Source organism: Drosophila tropicalis, unplaced genomic scaffold (assembly GCF_018151085.1).
Source record: "Drosophila tropicalis isolate 14030-0801.00 unplaced genomic scaffold, ASM1815108v1 contig_4, whole genome shotgun sequence".
Taxonomy (NCBI): domain Eukaryota; kingdom Metazoa; phylum Arthropoda; class Insecta; order Diptera; family Drosophilidae; genus Drosophila; species Drosophila tropicalis.
In genome coordinates, this window is record NW_027172862.1 from 901,856 (window position 1) to 922,087 (window position 20,232).

Sequence of the window (20,232 nt, forward strand, 5' to 3'; positions counted from 1 at the left end):
CCTCCTCCTTCCACCCAAGATAACAGTAGCGAAAAGTTTTGTGAGCCAACTAATGAGCTTAGGAGTCCTTAGACCCTAACCATTCACAGACCGAAAAATGCCCGGAAGTAATTATGATTGTTTTCGACATGATTTTTGCCATTCTAATTGAATTGCGTAAAGAAGAGGGGGAAACATAGGAGAGGAAGAAAAAAGAAGTAAGAAATGCGCAGGACACCAGCACGTGCAGGATTTTATATTATTTCGGTGGGGTGTGAGAGCATTTTTGGGCAAATATTTTATGACAAATGCCAGACAAGTCATAATTTCGGACATTTTTTGAAGGGCAATTAAAGTTTACTTCACGCTTTTTCTGTTTGTTTTTTTTTTTACCAAACGATCTGTTCCAAAATTAGCATGAATCCTTAGTTAAAACGGAAAGGGAGGAGACCCATTGGGGGTAAGCACTTGAAATGGCTTTAATGAAATTCCTTTCCATTGTTTTTTCGAGTATATGCTATAAGTTAATATACATTTATGCGTGTGTGTGTGTATGTGTGTGTACTTTATGCCAAGGTCAGACACATATTCTTAGAACATAGTCATACATACATATGTACATATATATTGAAAAGAAAGTATCCTAGATATACGAATGACTACAATAAAACTCACTCATAAATGACAAGAAGAGGAGAGAGAGAGCGAAAGACAGTCGGAGGGAGGAAGAGATAGTGTATATGTGTGTGTGCGTGTGTGTGTACATATGCCTTGTGTCTCAATGGTGATTTCCTGGGTGGGGTGGGCGGTGTTTTGAGTTTATCTCTGCGCACACATCTAACTACACACTTTACATATGTATATGTATATGGATATGGCTATGGCCATATAATAAATCGAAGTCACGACAAATATAAATAATAAAATTTATTTTATTTTATTTCTATATAGCGTTTGTCTCTCCCCCGACCCCGCCCACTCTCTTTGCATTTCAACGTGCTTTTAGTACATAAATCTCGAGCTTAGCAGCGGACAGGCGAACGAACCCCGCATACGCAGTCAGCATCAGAAGCCTAAAAAAAGGCAAAAACAATCCAGCATATTAATTTAATAAGTCGACTTACAAGATACCCTATATGACCTACTTGTCTGCCCTGCAACTATACAACTATAATTCTCAACTGGTTTTAGGTAACTCTCTGCTGACCTTAAAATTGATTACAAGCTGTCAAACAAATTGTTTCGGTTCTACTTGTTTCATTTTTATACACGGATAAAACCACTTCATGTATAAACTAAATTTATACGATTTGAACGTAAGCCTAGATTACAGGGTATGCATAAACGAAAGCTGAAAAAATATCAATGTTGGGGCGTCTATAACAACCAAAACGGGCCATAGAACCGTGGGCGTAGTATAGTCAAAATACCCAAGTACCAAACACCCAATCGCCCAACCGCTTCTACTCACATCTAAAGCCATTCGCATGCCCAATCCCAACTGGTATATGAATATTGTTTGTGCATATATAAAACAAAAAAAGCAGCAACAGCAGCAAAGGAAGAAGTAACAATAACAAATCCAATATTAGATGGCTATAACAACAATGCGAAGTGAAGTAGGAGGCAAGTAACATCGTGTCGTCTGGACGAGTAGAGCAAAGGCAGTTGGTGCCGGGCACTGGGAAGACAGACAGACGAACTGCTGAGTATAAAGCTGAGAATGAGAATGACGATGAGGATGAGGATAAGAGAGTTTTCCAACACACACACACACACACACACACACACACACACATCCACACGCTCGTTTGTTCATGAGCTACACAAATATAAGCACTTGAAAAAAAAAAAACGAATTGAAAGCAAAATACAAAAAGGGAAAGAAAAACAAAACAAAATGAAATAAAAGCAAAAAGAGAATTACACTTCAAAAGTTGCTTCTACAGGCAAATTAAAGAATTATGCAAAATAATTGTCAATTTCCGTACAGTTTTCTTCTTCGTTTTTTTTTTCCCTCACATCTTCAAGTGTAAAGCTATAAAGATGTAATCAAACCGAATGATTACTCAGATTTCAAAAGAATATGAAAGAAGTGTATCACATGGTTAAACTAGCCAACAGATTTTGCCCTGAAGATATACATAACTCCCATTCTCTTATGCATAAATTGTTTGAACATAAAAAATGAAAGTTTTACTACCGAAACGTAAGAAATTATATAAAATAAAACGAAAGCTAGACTACCAAATGACTAAATTTGATCATTCGAAAGCTATATAAACTCGAGAATAACTCAAATGATATAGACTGATTGAAAGGAGAAAAGAACTAAAAAGAGATTGCAATGCCATAAGCCCTTCAAATTAAGCAGCTAATGTCAACTAACTGCCATGCCTTTCAAAAGTAAAAACAGAAATTGTTTTTCCAAAATATTAATAAAAAATTAAAGCACAACAAAAATAGAGTACTTTATGTTTTAACATTAGAAAAAAGGCAAAACAGAAAGAAGACATTAAATAAGTTCTGCAGACAATTTCCTAATGAAGATATAGTTTACTTTTTGTTGCCTACTTCTGGGAGTATATTTTAAGAAAAATAACTCTTATTAAAGTTACCGGAAGAGTTTTTTGATGACAATCGATATAAGAAATTTGAGGTTTTTGTGAAAGTTATGTGTCATGATATGTTTAGTGTAAATTTAATTCAAATAATTTGAAATTTCAAGAAAAATGACAACTAAAACTTAAATAATTTCTTAAATGTCGATTCTAAAACATTTACGATTGTTTAGCGACTTTGACCTTGAAACGTTAACCCTTAAAGTGTGCCATAGGTTAGCCTAAGATCCGCCACTGAGAGTATAATAATATTGATGAGCAATTCAGAATTGAGGGCTTCATTGAAATTTTTGTGTAAATTTTACACAATTTACTTTTTGCCTGATTAAATTTCTCTTGAGCTTCTGAATTGTGTATTATGAGCATCTCGAAATTTCCCATTTCTTTTAATCATTTCCGCACACAGACACACACATGACTAATACGTGGGCAATCGAAGCGAAGAAACTAGTTTTATCCAGGTTACCCACAAATAAGCCTGACAAGTGGATGGTGATGGTTATACAGGATGTGGGATGATTGATAAAAAGGGACCTTCAAGCCCAATTCAAACCCACCACAGTCGACAGCCGTTAACTATATATATATGTATATACTCCCTCCCCCTCCCCACTCCCCCACCCCCACAATCCACTTCCCTCACAATTTAGGCTTAGACTAGACCATTAACTATATGCCAAGTGTTGCCAAGTGTATCTAAATTTTCTGCACTAACACCCAAAATCTAATTTATATCACGTTAATGAGCTTTTACGTCAAATTTTTCGGGCACCAAAGTTTTCCCAACCGAAATTCTCTCTCTATCTCTCTCTCTCTCTCTCTCTCTTTTTATCACTCCCACTGTGAGGTGCGGGAAATGTGTAAAAGGATGGGGTTGGGGTGCAAATGTATGTGTGTAAATGCGGGCTAGTCGAAAAAGGTTGAATAGCAAACGAGTAAGAGTGATGCTAGGGAGAAGGCCAACTGGGATAAACTGCACGCAAGAAAGAGACCGATACACAAAGAGAAAGAGAGATGGAAAAAAAAACTGTCAACTGTAAAAAGTTTGGCCAGGGTTATCAAATGAAATTTGTGGCAATAAAACGAAACGGAATGGCATAGCGAATTCGAAATGCGACAAGGAACACAAGGCAGAGGGAACAGACGGACAGAAACGGGATTTTCATCGGGTTGTATAGAGAAAGAGAACGACAAAGAGGGAGACACAGAGAAGAGCTGGAGGAGGCAAAAGCAAGTGGTAGAGAATGAGAATATTTGAAAGTGAACAAGAGCGTGAGATGAGTGAGGAGAGAGGTAGACTAAGCCAATAACCGAAAGGTTATTTAATATTTGGCTACAGTTGTTGGCCTACACTCAGTCAGTCAGTCAGTCAGGGAGTCAGCCAGTCCGTTGGTAGGTTGTTTCGTTGTTTCGTCATCCTCTTCTCATCCTTTTTATCCTTATCTCCCACCCCTCATACATACACACACCCACAGATCCCAGCCGGCTTCGCTTGGCACTTTCGTTTTTTTTTTTTTGGTTCATAACAAACATCAAACAGCTTCAAGGGTGTGGAGGGGGGCGTCGTCCCTTTTTTATTCTTATTCGCTTCTTCTTTAGATTTTTGCTGTTTTTTTTTTTTTTTTGAGTTGGGTGCTTCGACATTTGGCGCCCTGCGGCCAAATATTAAACAAATCTAAGCGAAACGCATTGCAAAGTTGTCAACTTGCTCTGATAACATGCCTCCACGTCCACGCCCCACAGACCCCGCCCCACGTGGCTCGTCCCCTGCCCGTAGTCACAGTTTGGCACCACCTTCACACACCTCCCTTACTCTTCATCTCATTGGCAACTCACGCGCCTTTCGTTTTGTTTCCTCTTTTTGTTGTTGCAGAAAAAACAAGAAAAAGGCAAAACATTGGCAAATTTAAATGCAAATTACCAGGCACAGACATTGAGCGCAAAACGCTCTGAGTGGAAGACGGGGGAAACTGGAGACGGGCAGGGTATCCATTATAGACAGCATTTGAAATTATGGCTTAAACTAAAGCGGCAAGTAAGTAAGGCAAAAACGTTCAGGTAGAAAATAATGGCCATCTGGCGGTGGCGACTGGGGAAAAACAAAAAAGTGCTGAGCGCAAACTAAACTGCAGCATGTGTTACGCATTTAAGCCAACTGCCACGCCCACACCCATTGACAAAAACACACAATTGACAATTCGCATGATGAGATTTTGTGTATTTTTTTACTTATTTTTTTTTGGGAGAATTTGCTCATATGAAAATTGTAATTGTGAATGGTAACAATAGTCCATAAGAAGCTTTGAATCTAAAACCGAAATCGAAGTGACTACAAACGATAACACACAACTGAAACTCAAATCTGGTTGTTAATTGGAAATTCGAAATCGTTGTGGAAACTACAGCGAACTACAGATGTAATTCCTATCGAATGTCAGTTGAATTAAAACTGTTTATTCATTTATTTCATGGCCAGCTCCAGCGACTAATATACACATCATATTGTGGAGCTTTCACAGAGATCCACTGTCCAGTGGGCAGCCCCTCACACAGTTTGCACAATTAATCATAAGCAAGCAAGCACAAAGATAAAACCTTGAAGGCTTTCTCAATGCATTCCTGTAAAGTGAGCAAGACACATGGCCAGGCACCAGGACCACGACCAGCACCACCAAGGACTGAGACTACGAGCAAGGCAAAGAAGACCAGTATCTGTACCATAAAGGGGGGATACCTGCAAAAGTCCACCCAGTCCGACATTTGGGCTATAAGGCTAAGGGACTCTGACTCTGTCATGTTGTCATCTGGCAACAAAATCCCAGCTCATGCTGGTGATAAGTTAGCGCAGTGTCTGTGGTGGGCAGAGGAGGAGACGAGAGGGAAGAGGTGTTGGAAGTGAAGATACAGACAGACAGACAGAGGGAATGTGAAAACAACAGCAAATAGCAGCGAAATCATTTGGAAAGCCACAAACTTGCAGCAAAATATGGCATATGTGCGTGCCCAGCCGTAACAAGAGATCCGACCTGTGAGGTGTGTGTGTGTATGTGTTGGTGTAAATGGGTGGGTGTGTGTGTGGGCGGGAGGAGACACTTGGGTGTGGCAATGTAATACAAACTTAGATAACTTCATAGTTTCCATTCTACGCGTTTGTCTTTTCACAATTTAATCTTGAGAGGATAAACCGAAAGTGACAAAAGTTATTTAATATCCTAATGCAATCGTTTTCTAATCGTTAATCAATCGAATTAATATTAAAGGCCTAGCGAATTAGATGTTTAGCCAGAAGTTCCAAAATAACAATTACTAATCATATGAAAGTTTGTATTATATTTCAAGAAGATAGATAGATAGAAATCATGAGAATAAATTGATTTAAATAGTAAAGCTACTAACATGACAAAAACTTATGTTTTAAGCCTCAAAAACTTTTACATTTATGAAATTTTAACAACAAATTATTACAAATATTTTCAAAAACTGAATCGTTTGTTAAGCTTAAAAAAGATTTTCTTTCTTAAAGGTTAGCAAAACTTTTTTCAATACCTTTTTGTGCCATTATAACCATTTATAACGTTTGCCTTTTTTGTATATAACGGTTAATGAATTCGGTCAACGGTTATGCTAGTCTGACCGTAACAAATGAGTTAATGAAAATGACAAATGTGAAGCGAAAGTCAGTTAAACATGGACCATAAAATGAAAGAAAATTAATGACAAAATGAATAGTTGCAATAGGACACCAAGGGCACAAAAATGGACACAGACAGAGATAGAGATAGAGAGAGAGAGAGAGAGAGAGAGGGCGCAAGGGAGAGTGTAAAAGTTGAAATGGAAATAAGCATGGGAATGGGAATCGGCAGAGAAACTGTGCAAAGTAAAAGAATGATGAATTGAATGATTGCACAATTTATGTACATATACCTACACATACATACATATATGAAGAAATGAAATGAAGTCATATATGTATGTACATACATACATACATACAGATGTGGTGAGTGAATGAATGAATGAATAAATATTAACATACACTCACTTTATTTGCGTCACATATTCATTCATTCATTGAAAAATTTCATTATGCTACACTTTTTCTCTTCACAGGAACAAGGACCGAGCAAGCGACAGAAGATAGAGAAGGAAAAGAAACACTCATAACTCAGGCCCTTGACTTTGTCTTTCGTTTCACCTCGCCTGCCAGTGTATCTCCACCCCCGACTACTTGTTATCCCCCCCTGTATGACTGTCTTGCTGTCTTTCGGCCAAAATTTATGCACTCCTCCACTTACATACATACATATGCCACAGTTATTACATTTACACAGCTTCGCATTTTTTGGTCAAATTCCCTTGAAGCGAACCAAAATTTCATGCCACCCCCATCCCGCTCCACTCCCGATCCCGCTCCCACTGCCAAAGCCAAAAACCCGAAACCCTAGACTAAACTGAAACTGGACAGAACAGGACGAGGTCCAACCAAGCGACAAACTTCATGTGCAGGAGCTAAGCAAACCAAAACCTTTTGCCAGCTATTTATTTATGGGGTAAAGCAAATAACCAAACAAAAGCATTGAAAATAGAATACAAAAACAAAAACAACAACGCAACGAAACGAATCCGAAAAGCGAAAACATAACAAACTTGCTGAAATTCAAAAGCATAGAGAGACTCTCCGCTCTGAAATAAAAAGGAAATTTATTATTTATTTATTTCGTTATCACTTTGTATGCGACACAAAAACCGCAACGGCTACCTCGGCTAACTGGGCTAACTCGGACCTAGCAAACATTTATGAACTTTGCCTCAAACGGGGACTTAAACCACGAACTGACCGAGAGCATTAAGCGAAATGAGTAATATCAAACGAATTTTCTATGCTCTATTAACTAGAAACTAAATGGTTATTAAAAGAAGAATTTCAAAACTTTAATCAATTTTCCATTCAACAAATATTCCAAACTTGTTGCCAAACAAATTAAGGTAGTATTAGTAATGGATGTCAATTGATATCTTTAAACAACTCTTTTCGTTAAAAAACAAAATTGTAACTTTATTAATTGATATATATATATTATTGATATATGATTCTTTGATTTCTGAAACAACTTTAGATACTAACGATGAATTAAAAACTTCGACACGATTTTTGATTTGCAAGAATTTTAAAAAATTTTGTTAAATTTGTCAACTATTTTGGTTTGTTTTCGAACTACAGCAATTTCATAAATTTTCATTTTGATTCAGTTTTTGTTGTAATGGCCTCCTGATAATCAAATTGTAATACCTTTTGTGGAAAGGGTAACCGATATGTGTGCCGCATCCGCACATATTGCAAGCCGCAGAGGAAATAAAAGTAATAGTTCGTTTCGTCGGCGAATCATCATGGCTCCATGGCCCATCTCCCATCAGCCTATTCCCACTTGTATGTGTGTGTGTATGTGTGGGTGTCCCATGTCCTATGGCCTGTGTCCTGGACGCACACGCATTTGTGATTAGAAAAAGGATACACGTAATTTTTATCCAACATCCCCTTTTACGAGCTTCTTCTTGTGTGCCCATAATAAAGGTTAACTCTAACGGTGGCAAGGTGACAAGTTGGCGGTTATTATTATGCCACGCAGAGCGCCGACCCAGCGACCCTTTAAGTCCCCATCATCCCTCCCTTCCTCCTGCCCACTGTCCTCTCCTTTACTCACTCTGTCGCTGGCATTTACAATGGATTTGTTTTTGAATTGGAATTGGTTTCGCTTCCCTCACTTTCCTTTTTTGGTTTTGGTTTTTTTTTTTTTTTTTTTTTGTTGTGTTGCTTGGGTTCGATTTTGGTTTTGGCATTGGTCGCTGTTGTTGTGGCTGGTTTAACATTGATAGCGTTTTTAATGGCCTTTGTCTGTGTGCAAATTCGATGAGGTTTGAGGAATGGGAATGGTGAAATGTTGGTTGGAGGTTTTTTTGGGATCACATTTTAGATGAGCAGGCAAGAGGCAGGTTTGGAGGAAGTGTGGATTTGCTAAGAGTGACGCTTAAGCTCACACAAAACACACACACACACACACACACAATGGACCCCACTGACAAAGTGTGTTCATAAATCAATGTTTAGTTATTATCGATAACGATTATTGAATGATAATAATAATAATAATAATAATAATGTCAAAAGTTTCGTTTAGCTTCTGCTTGGCCTTTATTCTCATTCTCATGTTGGTTGATTTGGAATCTGATTTTGGTTTTCTGGTTTTTAGAGCAAATGGTAAAATCAAAATAATGACAAGAGAGATTTATGTATGCATGATTTTCCATAAGCAACAAATTTATGACCCAATTAAATGTGCAGAGAGAGAGAGAGAGAGAGACACACATACTTAATAGACAAATATTGGAATTAGGACCTCAGAATTTACTTGTCGAAAAATTAAGAGAAAAGCTTTGTCAATCTGTCCAAAAACTCTTACAATTTATTGTTTACCCTATGATGATTTACCTGTTTGTCTACAATTTATTGCCTTTTATCGTTTATCACTAAATTTGATTCGTACTTGATATGTGTTCATACATATATATATTTACTTATAGTTTACAAAGATCTTTTCAATTGCCTATAAACAAAAATAAAAGCAGGTATAAGTGAATGCCCTTTCTTTTTTTTTTCATCGATTTAGTTATTGTGATTAATTGCCTGCCTTTTTTACCTCACAAGTTATTGTTTGTGTTGTTTCTTTCGCTTTTAACTGTTGTATATGTATATACAATATCGAAAATGTTCATTTAATTTTTAATGGTATAAAGATTTATTGAAAAACTTTATAATCAAGTGCAAATAAGTACTTTTCATCCAATTTGAATTCAACAAATTTGTTGCCACGCCTTTAAAACGCATTCTTCAGGCTCTTTTCTATTGGATGGCATGAAAACTATTTGAGAGTACATCAAAGTTTGCCTCAAATTACCGTTGCGCTACATAATTCAGAGAAACTTTTGATGCCGCTAACCTAAATGAAGGTACCAACCACCTTCTACCAAAAGTAGAAGAAAACATACACGAACTGGACTGAGGATTGGGGACCGGGGACTGGGGACTGCGTACTGAGGACTGAGAAAAAGCAACCGGATCAGCGAGATGGTAGCAGCTGTTGGCATTCGTTGGCTGATTAGCACGACAGCCGCCAGTTTAGTTCCGACGAGTTTAAGTTCACTTTGTCATTTTGGGGGATTGCCATTGGAATGAAGAAAGTGGAGTAGCAAAATGAAAACGGGAGGTGGTAAGTGAGTGGGAGAAGTTTTAAGAAACTGTAATGGTAGGGAGCTCTGACATTTTGCCTGCCTGCCTGCCTGCCAGCCACCCAGCCAGCCTGACTGCAACTTTACGCTAAACGTGTGCGCAACGCCAAATGAAAACTTTTCAATAAGCTAAACACTTCACCAGACAGACTCAGACTTCTTGCTTCTTCACTCCAAATGTCATTCTCCTCCTCCTGCTACTACTTCTGGTGGTGGTGCTTCTGTTGTCTATCTCGCTCATCTCATGGGCTTCGTTTTTCCTTTTTTTTTGGGTGCTGCTAATGAATACGAGCATGGTTCTGGTACATAAAATTGTTGTTTGCCAGTCGGCTAAAGAAAAAGTGTCTAACTCTCTCTCTCTTTTTCTCACACACATACATTCTCTGTCTCTTCGAGCAACTTGAAACTATGCATTTAATTGATTTCGAGTGCTTTAAGCAAATATAAACTGGGTGAAAAGAGTCAAAGTTGGTGAGCAGGAGAATAGAAGGAAGAGAGAGAGAGATCCCTTCAAGTCGGTGGAGAGTCAGTATACGCTTCAAGAAGCAAACACATTAAGAAAGAGATGCAGAGAATGAGTAGAATGAGGCAAAAGAGGCAAATACAGAGGAGAAGTAGAAGAATACTGTGGCAGTAAGAGAAAGAGAGAGAGAGAGCGAGAGAGACAGTGCGATTGCAAGTCGTCTAAGTCGTCTTCTGTCTATGGGCTTTATGCAAATACTTGGCATTGCATTTAAATTAATCATACGCACTGTGTGATGCTCGTAGCATCATAAGAAGGAAGGCTGAGAGAAGTTGAGTTGAGGGAAAGGGTTGGCGAAGGCAAATAGAGGTAAACAGTTAACATTTCGAGAAATTGGTGTGTGTTCGTGTTGGGTGTTTTTGCATATGTCTGTGTGTGTGTGTGTGTGTTTGTGTGTGTATTTGTGCAATTTGCAAAATTGCTTTGCGCATCAGTTCTTGTTTTATATTCTCCTTTTCTCATACCCTTAAAACAAAAATATGTAAATCTCATACACATATCTTTCTGATCTGTATATATTAACGAAATTATTTGCTGGAAAGTATACAAAATAAGATCAGCTGATCTGATAGAAATCAGATACATTGACCTATGAATACATATCTGTTATTTTTTTCATTTTTTAAAGATTCATCTCATTAAGAGATGATATTAAAGTTACTAAATATATTATCTTTCATTTTAACCAAGCATTTAAAGTGTATTTACTTGTTCGTTATGTGGTTTGTCATCCTACAATATGTTCCCCTAATACAGTACTTTTTCTGGTTTTTGGCGTCAGTTTTATTGCATATCCTGTAGGCAGCAAATGGCAATGGTAATCTTGTGTACGTCTGTGTGCGTATGCCTTTAAGTAGTCCCTAACTCTAAAAATAGGGTTAGCAAGACACAAGCATACACAGACATAGACATAGACATTCAGTTGGGTTAAAGCGAGTTGCTTTACCTTAATTTATGTGTTCGCAGTTTGAGAAGCATTGAAAATGCGTTTATGTAAGCTTTTGCTTGTGTGCGTGTGTGTTGGTCCTTATATGTCTGTGTATGTGTGTGCATCATCATCATATAAATCAGCTTGGCAAACGGGAAGCGCTTAGCTAAGCAAGCAAACAAGCAGCAGCAGTTATGAGACAACAACAACCACAACAACAATAATAATAATAGCAGCAACAACAACAAGAATAACAACAAATAAACACTAGACTTAGTAAGACACAGTAAGCAAGTAGTTAACGAAGTTTTTGTACCCTTTGAGGGAATAAACTTTATCCATCCATTTTCATGGCAAAGTGAAAAAAGTATAGCATACTTTTTGGGGCCACTCAATTGAAAATGGAGGAAACAAAAGGAGAGATTCAATAGAAGATAATAACCGAGTAAGTGATTAAATTTATTAAATATTAACCGATTAACCGATGAAATTCGAATGTTTGCATTTCTAATGCATCTGAAGTAAATTAATTTTTAAGAAGGCAAACTGCAAAGTTAGTGAATTTACTAAAATAACTAATAATACGTACTAAAATATAAGAAAATCGTTGATTGGCCAATATACAGTGTAATATATGTTTCTTATTATTAGCCACTTGATATACCCTTTTAGATGTTTCCTTCATAATATTTTACTTTGTTTTCTTAGAGGGTTCTTGGTCTGCATTTGACAAGTGCAAGTATGTGGAGTGTGCGTGTGTGTGTGAGTGTGTGAGTGTGCGAGTGTGTGTAATATCTTTGTTGTTGTTTTGCCTGTTTGCTGTTGCTGGCATAATATGCCAGCAGTTTGTTGTGTCCTGTGCATGACTATTACCGTTAGTTGCTGCTGTTACTGTTAGTGTAACTGTTCTCGTTCATCTTGCTGTTGCTGTTGTTGTTGTTGTTGCTGGTACCCACTTGACACTAAACGAAAATGAAACGAAAAATTGTTGGTCTAGCCGCAGGCGGCGACGAAAATAGAACAACAACAACAACACCAGAAGCAGCAGCACCAACGACAACAACAACAACAAGTCCGCTATGAAAAGCCGTCGAGTTTTTACAGTTTCACAGGCACTTGAAAAACAACAACATAAAACGCAAAACTAAAAAGAAGTATAAAAAAAGAAAGCCAGGGGCAACGTCTAACTTGAAAACGTTATCCTAGTTGAAATACCCTCGCATATTTCAGCATGAAAGCTACAGTAAAAACCATGTAACAACTACCAGTTGCTAGTTGGCCAGGCTTTCCCATAGAATCTCATTATAATGAAAATAACTAAAAGACTTATTCTTTACAGATATTGTCATAAGTTAGCAAGAGATTCCTCTTCAAAAGCTTAATAGATCATATTTAAATAGAAGAATTATCTGAATAAGGATTGTTACATTACATATACCTTTTTTCATGCAAACATTTAACTCGATCCCAATGCTCATTGAGCTTCCCTTATTTCAAAATACATTCTCTCTATGTCTAGCAACTTTGATGACATTATCACCGTAGATCGTATATATAGTCCCAGAATCTTTATAAAGAGCGAAGACTTGACTCGTTGGGCTTTTTTTTTGTTAAAGTGTATTAAAAGTTCTGCTCTCTCTCTCTCTGTCTTTCTCTCTCCCTCTCTCTCTTTTAGACTAGTTAGTTTGTGTGTTTCGTTGGTTATTTATAGTTGTCGCTTGTTTGTTGTAACTGGTTGTTGGTTGTTCGTACTTTTATTATTCTCTTATTTTTTTTTTGTTTTGTTAATAAGTTGTTGTTACAATATTTTATGCATAAATTATGCAGCGGGGCTTCGTGTCATTTGTCTGGCAGAACGTCGACGACGGCGACAACACTTTAAAGTTTGAACAGGACTGCCAGAGTTGCCATCTCTTTTCAGTCGGCTGTATTTCATTCGCTTTCCATCCACATTCCCCCACACTTTTTTACTCTCTGACAATGTTGTTTTATTAATGAGCTGTGCCAAATTAAGTTTAATATATGTAAGTTTAAATGTTTCAGTCTATCCCTTTTGCTTCATCTCGACTCTCTCTCTTTCTCTCTCTGTGCGTGTGTGTCTCTCTCTCTCTCTCTGTCTCTTGCTCGCTGTGTCGCGCGTTATCCATATGACATTTATCATTTATAATTGTTTGACCGTGTGGTCAAAAATGGAGAGAGAAGGCTGTTGGGCCGTTTGGGGCGTGGTCTGACGTTTTCTTTGTGCATGCATATTTTGACATTTTGACATGCATTAAATCAGTCAAGTGTAGGCCACTTTGAGCTACTCTTAGTCACTTTGTGGTGCGTTCCCTCCATCATTCTATCCATCTTGCATTTTCTCAATGTCCTTCTCTTTCTGCCTCTGTGTCTTGGTGACTTTTGGTTTTCCTTTTATATATATACGTATGTATGTATATATGTATGTATGTATGTACTTTTATGCGGTTTGAGGCTAACTTTTAAGCTAACCGCATTTATTTAAATACGAAACCCTCATCTGCAACCTTTTGGAGTTGCAAAAGTTAGAACTTGCATCGCCCAACCCATCATTTACCCTCACTAACAAGCCTTTTAACGCTCTTTAGACATAAGATTTTGGTTAAATACTAAGTGCTAGTCCCTACTGACTTATCTTTTTTAACTCATTGGCTTTTTTGTTGAATCATTCGTAAACTTGTCTTTCAAAGGTGTAAGCAAAAACGCTCGTTTATTATATTTACCTGATCAAAAGGACATACATATTTCTATGCTTGATATTACTTGATATATTTTATATTGCTTATGACTTTGCTTGTTTGCTTTCCTGCACTTTTCAATGCTCATTCTCTCTCTCTCTCTCTCTATCCCGCTCTCTTTCTGTCTCTCTCTCTCTCTATTTTGGTGTTGCGAAATTTATGAATTGTTTAGTGATTTATGTGGTGAGAAATTTGCTTATGTTAATTGCTACAAGGCGCATTATAGCGCGACTAAAGGTATGGACAACGCTTTAACGGTACAACGAAGCAGTTTCGCCTTAATTTATGGATAAAATATTGAATTTTGCTACCATTTTTCAATGTTTTTGCTTTTAGCTTTTACTTTTTTTTTGTATTTTTATTTTCAAATTCAGCTTGTAGCAATTTTTCATAATTTTTGCCGTTGGCATAAATCAAACAACAAAAGTAGGAGAGAAACAGAGAGAAAGAGAGAAGGAGACACACAACAAGAAAAAGAGAGGGAGAGAGAGACAGCAAAGGAGAAATGGTCTAAGCGAGCAAGAGATAGGGGGATGGGGAAAGCATATTTTCTACTTAGTTTTGTTTTGGCAACAGTTTTGCAGTCACCGCTGCGACATAGTTAGACATTCTCTATGTGTGTGTGCGTGTGTGTGTGTGCAAACCTAAAGGAAGCATACTACAAAAATGGGCAAAAAGGGACAGCAAACACCGGAAGCAAAAAAGAGAGAGGAAGGGAAACCATGGGAAAGGAGCCTTCGCGACGATGTCTGGCACATTTAACAGGCGCCCAAAGCGAAGCCACAGCCAACTGACGACGACGACGACGTCGACGACAACAATATGCAACGCCTTGGACGCTGTTGCCATCAATCCCCATTCGCCCACCACCCCAAACCACCCTCCGCCAACAACACATGCCCCTAACCATCAGAAACTGGCAGCCTGCTCCATGTTGCAGCTGCTGTTGGTGTTGTTGGTTATTAACATTACTCTTTGGCGTCTTTAATTAAAGTGCGTTGCTCGGATGAGATGCGAGAGTTTAATTTGTTGTAATTAATATGCGGAGCCCCATGCTGAGGTTATGCATTTTTTCTCTTATCGCTTCTGGCACACACACACACACACACACACACACACACACACACACACACAGATATTTATGTAAGTACAAATGGGTTAAGATGGTGGGCGGTGGCTATAAACCATTCGGAAGCTGGGAACCATGCGGAAAATCATTATTTTCCAATATCACGAGCTCAGCAGTTGCAACAAGAGAAGTTCTGGTAAAATTCTGTTGATAAAGTGGTCATTAAATGTATATAGATAGATTGTATTGCAGAGTGCTCATCAAATATATTCGCAAACAATGCAAACACTCTCACTGTCAGACACAGGATATAGAAGCAGCCGAACGGATTTAGTGATTTTAATTAACATAAAAGAAGTAAGAACTTAGAAAATTCCTCCCTACTGCAACTAAGAAACAGTTTGGCTGATCCCCAACTATGGGCGATCATGGATCATATATTCAAAAGGAAGATCTTAAGACTTCAAACAGTCATCACTATGATAGAAAATAATTGAGTTTTCCAGCAAAAATGAATTTCTAAGTTTCTGTACGAAAGCCTATATATATCCTAAATCCTTAAGTGAAAGGATCTACCCTAAAACATCCATACATCGGAACACACTCAAGCTCTTTAGCTTTCCAAATTTCAATGGACTAGATCACCAATCCCCATTTTATTGAACACCAAGAAGAAGACCAACGAAAACCTTTGTAAATCTGGTAACTCTTAAAACTCATCAGTTATGGGAGAGGAGGTGGGAGGGGGAGGATCAACAACTGTTGACACCCCCCTCAGTATATATGTATGTATGTATAGGTATATTTGAAGATTAAAGTCTCATGCAAAAGAACTTACCTTAAAGCTGTCCGTGAGTACTTGGTTTTTTATGCGAACGGATGAAGCCAACTGTTGGCCAAGATGTGTACGTAATGTATGGGCGTAAGGATAAAGGACACAAAGACACACTCACGCGCACACGGACACGCGGACCCAAATACCGAGCGACGCTTGCAAATGAGTTTCTTTTTTTTATTTTTTTGGTTTTGTTTTGTGCTACAGCTTCTCTTCTTTGTGCTGCTATTGCTTGGTGGTTCTCTTTGGCTTTCGCTTTTCGTTTATGTCACTACTTGATTTATGGGGAGCACAAGAATCAGCGACGCCAGTTGCAGCTAATGGAACGCGGCAATTTGTTAACACTGTCGTCGTGGTTGTTGTTGTTGTTGTTTTGGCGGTGGTATTATTGTTAGGGCTGGGGTTGATGGCCAAGCCGCTTGCACGTGGCTTTGGCCTGCATTTTAACCTCGATTCTGGGCGGCTTTTTTTGCGTTTTTTAGGTTTATTTTTATTTTAATTTTGCACACTTGTGGCTTTATCTTCTTTATTTTACTCTTGCACTGACAACACTTAACAAAAAGAAATAAATTCTCAGAATGCGAACGACATTTGTTTATGGCCTCTTATCAATCAATTTTAGATAAATGATTTGGCTGAATATTAAATAAGCAAATTGCAAGCGCGCAGGACAACCTTTGGGCTAGGAAATTGGTAAACAACTAAACCATTACTCTGGTCGAGGACTTTCCATACGTTCGTAAGGAAAAACTGGCGCAAGCGCTTTCCCAATTCGACTGTTAAATTTTGAATTTTAAAAACGATAACATTTTCACGTAACGTGCACATGACTTAACAGTGCAACGTAAGAGTTAACAGCACCTTTTCAACGTAAGCAATGAGAATGATGCCAGACTGAACATATTGCTCACATGTGGCAACGCTATTGTTTGCCCCTAACTTGTCTGGCAGCACTGGTTGAAACTGACAACGATAACTACGTGGCCGCAGCTGGTATTGTTAAATTTGTTTTAAATTCCTGTAGAAAAAGTTAACACATGCCAATAATGCTGGTTAAATTAATATTTACATTGACCAGCCTTTTGCTGCTGGCTGCCCAGTTGGGCGAGGCCTTTATAGTCAGCGTGGACGCGCACAACGAAGAATGTTTCTTCGAGAATGTCGAGGGTGGCACCAAATTCGGTAAGTCATAAAGTTGTTGAGGAAAACATTGAAATAAACGATAATTTTGTGTGATTTTAGGTGTTACATTTGAGGTAATCGATGGCGGCTTCCTAGATGTGGATATTAAAATCACTGGCCCCGACAACATTGTTTTGCACGAGAGCGAAAAAGAGTCTTCCGGCAAATATACATTTGCTGCCCCTGCCAAGGGAATCTACACGATTTGCTTCAACAACGAGCGCAGCAGCATGACTCCCAAACTGGTTATGTTCTCCATAGATGTGGGCGAGTCACCCCAGCGGGCACCCGGCGCTCCTGGAGAAGAGGAGGCTGGCCACACCAAACTGGAAGACATGATACGAGAACTATCGGGCACATTGACCAGTGTCAAGCATGAGCAGGAATACATGCATGTGAGAACGTCATCGACCCGAAGCCTTTGAGAAAATGTTAACGTATTTATCTTTATCATACCCTTACTTAGGTTCGTGACAAAATTCATCGATCGGTGAACGAAAGCACCAACTCCCGGGTTGTTCTGTGGTCCACATTTGAAGCTTTGGTCCTGGTACTGATGACTGTCGGCCAAGTGTACTATCTGAAACGTTTCTTCGAGGTCAAGCGGGTGGTGTAAATGTGAAAGGAAAGTGTGAATTATGTTAAGTGTCTGCTAGTAGAAGGAAAGACGTATAGAACGAGTAAACAACAAGTCTCAGCCTAATTTAAATGATTAACTAAATCCTCTTTTTTTTGTAATAAAATGTAAAAGTAAAAACAATATGTAGATATTATGTACTTTTAGATTGAGAAATGTATTTACACATTGGGCGACATACATATATATAGAATATATAGGTATATCTGCTTATACATATGTATATGATTTAGTCACTTGCCTTAAATATAATTTTTGCCATATCTGGCAAATACCTGGCCCACAAAGTGCATTTTCTAGGGATGATACAAAATCCGATAGGTTTGCTTTAACAGTTTGCAGTCGAATACAAAAAGTTCATACTTACGCACATATATAAGTATTTAAAACTACTGCTGACTAATAATATGAGTTGATTCTTGTAAAGAAACATATGCAGTGCCAATTGAACACACGACTCCCATATATCCCGCATTACCTCAAAACCTTTTTCGCCATCGTCTGTGTAAGAACAATGTCTGTTGCGGCGACTTCATGGCCACCAGTTGAATTGCCAAATATCAGCGATGCTGCTTATCAGTTGTTGATGGAAAGCTCAACTGTTGTCAAGCCGCAGATTGAGGTTGATCTGGACATATTTAAAAAGGTCTCCCAACAATTTCCCATTAAGGTGAGGCAGTGTTATTCTTTTCATTCCATGATTTTCTTATTAGTTTCCATTCGCAGTTTGGCATAGATACTTGTCGCGTGAAATCACAGCCGGCAAGTCGCCATGAAGTCATCCGGGAGCAGATAGCATCTGCATATCCGGTCATACACGAACGTACGCTGTTGTTATATTTAAATTTTTTGGAGCACAAGAAAAAGTTTGGTAAATGGTACATAAATATGATTTCGAGTGTTGCTAACATCAATTTTCTAGGAAATTCCAAGGAATTGCAAATCTATAAGGATTTATCCCTAACTGATTTCGTGCAACGTCTCTTAAGCAAAAGATGTGTCTACTTTTTCGGTGGAGGTGATGCTTACCTCCTGCTTGACGGGCAGAAGGGCTATGGCGGCTTCGAGCAGATTGGCACTGAAGACGAAAAACCACCGCTGATCCTCCAGAATGTTCTTAGCTATGATGAGATAAAGCTTGCAGCTCTACTATATGCCTCAACACATTCTGAATTCATTAATAATGGCAGTCGATCCAATGCGGGCATTGTGCAGCCGGATAAGAGTACGATTGAGACTGAAGGTGTTATAATTGGCATGATTGGAGCTCGCTTCGAACGCGATTCGGTGATGGACTATGAGGATATACTAATAACACCGACGCAGAACATGGCATCCCATGGCTATGGTTCCATGGAAAATGGTACACGTGCCACAGACTATCGTCTGATGTGGCGCAATTTTTACGGAGAACCAAGAGACTTTCTCAACGATCAAGTCAAAATAGATGGCAAACGTTTTATAGAACTGGCTGGTTACGAGAAATTTGACACAGTGGTCATGCATAAACGATATGCCATTACTTTTGACACTTTACTACTGGAGGCTCAGTCCAGAGCGAAGGAGGCGGACAAACCCGCCTACATACATATGGTCGGTTATGGTTTGGGTGTATGGAAGATCTCAGAGGAGCAGGAAAGAATCTTCTTTGAAGCTTTCGAAGAACGTTTGCTAGCTCTTATCGAAAGGGATCTGCTATCGCACATTGGTGCTGTGCACTTTTCATGGTTTCATTTGAAAAAGGTCGGCGGACTGTATGATGGCGCTGTGATTCCTCAGAAATCTCATAACGGCATAAAAATATTAATTTCGGTGCGCAATCCGGCTGATAAGTTAATGGAAAATATGTTGCCCGTGGTGACCTACGCTTGGGATGGCAATGCATTGCCTGGTAATGAGTTCTGGGCTGTAAGTTTGACTTTTTTAATATGGTGATCACGTGCCCATTTATTTTTTTAACTTTACAGAATATGCTAGTAAGCACTGGAGATCCGGCTGCTGCTTGTTCCACTCTGATATCAGAGCTACAAAATCCACACATTAATTTAAACTACATGAGTGGCACCAATTTGCATATTGCCTCACTCCGGCATGGCCTGATGCACATTGGAGAATTTGCCCAAAAAGTAACTCAAAGGGGAGACAATTAAAATGCGGTTTTGAAAATGTGTTTTTTAGCATTTCAAATTCATAAAAATTTATAAACGGTTAGAAAGGTTTTTTTAGCATTATTTTATCAAAATATACAACTTACGCCATTACTTAAGTGAATTGTTTATTTACTGTTTCAAGAGAACTTAGGGCAGATTGAAAATACTTTAAAATTTTCAAATTTCATTAAACCTGTTTAATTTAAAAAAAAAGACGTTAATACCAGTTACTTAATCCAACGTTTCCCAACACTGCCTTTAAAATTTT

At 38.3% G+C, this 20,232-nt stretch overlaps 3 protein-coding genes across 3 annotated transcripts in view; 2 read left to right on the forward strand and 1 right to left on the reverse strand.

Annotated features, from left to right (window-relative positions):
* Positions 1-16,659, reverse strand: part of LOC137573368 (uncharacterized) — a 58,867-nt gene extending 42,208 nt beyond the window's left edge. The window contains exon 1 of the mRNA XM_068285298.1: positions 15,999-16,659. The gene's annotated coding sequence lies outside the window, so the exon portion shown is untranslated. The remainder of the gene's footprint in view (positions 1-15,998) is intronic.
* Positions 16,660-16,940: 281 nt separating this feature from the next.
* Positions 16,941-17,939, forward strand: CHOp24 (transmembrane p24 trafficking protein CHOp24). Its single transcript, XM_068285119.1, has 3 exons — positions 16,941-17,177; positions 17,238-17,572; positions 17,644-17,939. The coding sequence occupies exons 1-3, from the start codon at positions 17,033-17,035 to the stop codon at positions 17,791-17,793; spliced, it is 630 nt and encodes a 209-aa protein (XP_068141220.1). The 5' UTR covers positions 16,941-17,032; the 3' UTR covers positions 17,794-17,939.
* Positions 17,940-18,135: 196 nt separating this feature from the next.
* On the forward strand, positions 18,136-20,075 carry LOC137573267 (uncharacterized). Its single transcript, XM_068285155.1, has 4 exons — positions 18,136-18,484; positions 18,541-18,685; positions 18,737-19,722; positions 19,782-20,075. Exons 1-4 carry the CDS (start codon positions 18,248-18,250, stop codon positions 19,962-19,964), a joined length of 1,551 nt encoding a protein of 516 aa, XP_068141256.1. The 5' UTR covers positions 18,136-18,247; the 3' UTR covers positions 19,965-20,075.
* Positions 20,076-20,232: the final 157 nt, after the last annotated feature.